Genomic DNA, 835 nt, shown 5'->3' with positions numbered 1-835 from the left:
TATATATATATATATATATATATATATATATATATATATATATATATGTGTGTGTGTGTGTGTGTGTGTGTGTGTGTGTGTGTGTGTATATAACTGTTTCAGTTTGTCTTATCTTTTTGCGCACTGTAAATTACAAATGCGTGGTTACATATTTTTAACGAAGGATAAGGGTTTAAAAAAATATATGTTCCCTTACTGCTTACATACAAACTATAGTTAATACAAATAATTATAAAATAAAAAATTGCAAGCTCGAAAATCGGAAGACTTACTTTCATCTCTAGTATGTTATTATATAAAACTATTAACTTGTTATTAATTTTATGTACTTTAAACCAAGGACATTTTTTAGGGACCAACGATGTTCAACCCGAGTGACATGAAGGATCGTTCGGTGAAGAACATACCACCTAGCAGATATCATCCACGATAATTTTTTGCAATTGCTCATAAGAATAATTTGTTATTTAAATTAGGAAGTTTCTTATATAATTGCAGTTGTATTTAATGTGAATATCTGTTCTTGTACAGAAAAATCGTGGCAACAATAGTATATTTTTAGAGTGATTCACGGTGCATATAATCTCTTTCGAAAGGATGTGTAAGAATCCAGAAGATACGCGTCTTTTTATACGCACTTCACATATTCGAATTGTCTAGATCAATTTTCTCACTTGAAATTCTGTTCGAGTTTGTTATATTTATCATATCGAATTAAATATTACGTTAAAATTTATTTAGAACAAGATTCCCATGCGAATAGGAATATAGGAAATATAGAAAACAATTTAGTGATTGCAATGGTGGCGTAGATAAATTGTATCCGAGCACGTAT

General features: G+C 29.1%; 1 protein-coding gene across 1 annotated transcript in view; it reads left to right on the top strand.

Moving 5' to 3' along the window:
• LOC105624726 overlaps positions 1-433 on the top strand; it is a 13,357-nt gene extending 12,924 nt beyond the window's left edge. Inside the window, exon 18 of the mRNA XM_012206081.1 lies at positions 353-433. Within this exon, the coding sequence (XP_012061471.1) occupies positions 353-433 (81 nt within the window). The remainder of the gene's footprint in view (positions 1-352) is intronic.
• The last annotated feature ends 402 nt before the right edge of the window (positions 434-835 follow it).

Source organism: Atta cephalotes (assembly GCF_000143395.1).
Source record: "Atta cephalotes unplaced genomic scaffold scaffold00086, whole genome shotgun sequence".
Taxonomy (NCBI): Eukaryota; Metazoa; Arthropoda; class Insecta; order Hymenoptera; family Formicidae; genus Atta; species Atta cephalotes.
The sequence above is the reverse complement of the archived record's forward strand: the minus strand, read 5'-3'. Positions and strand labels throughout refer to the sequence as shown.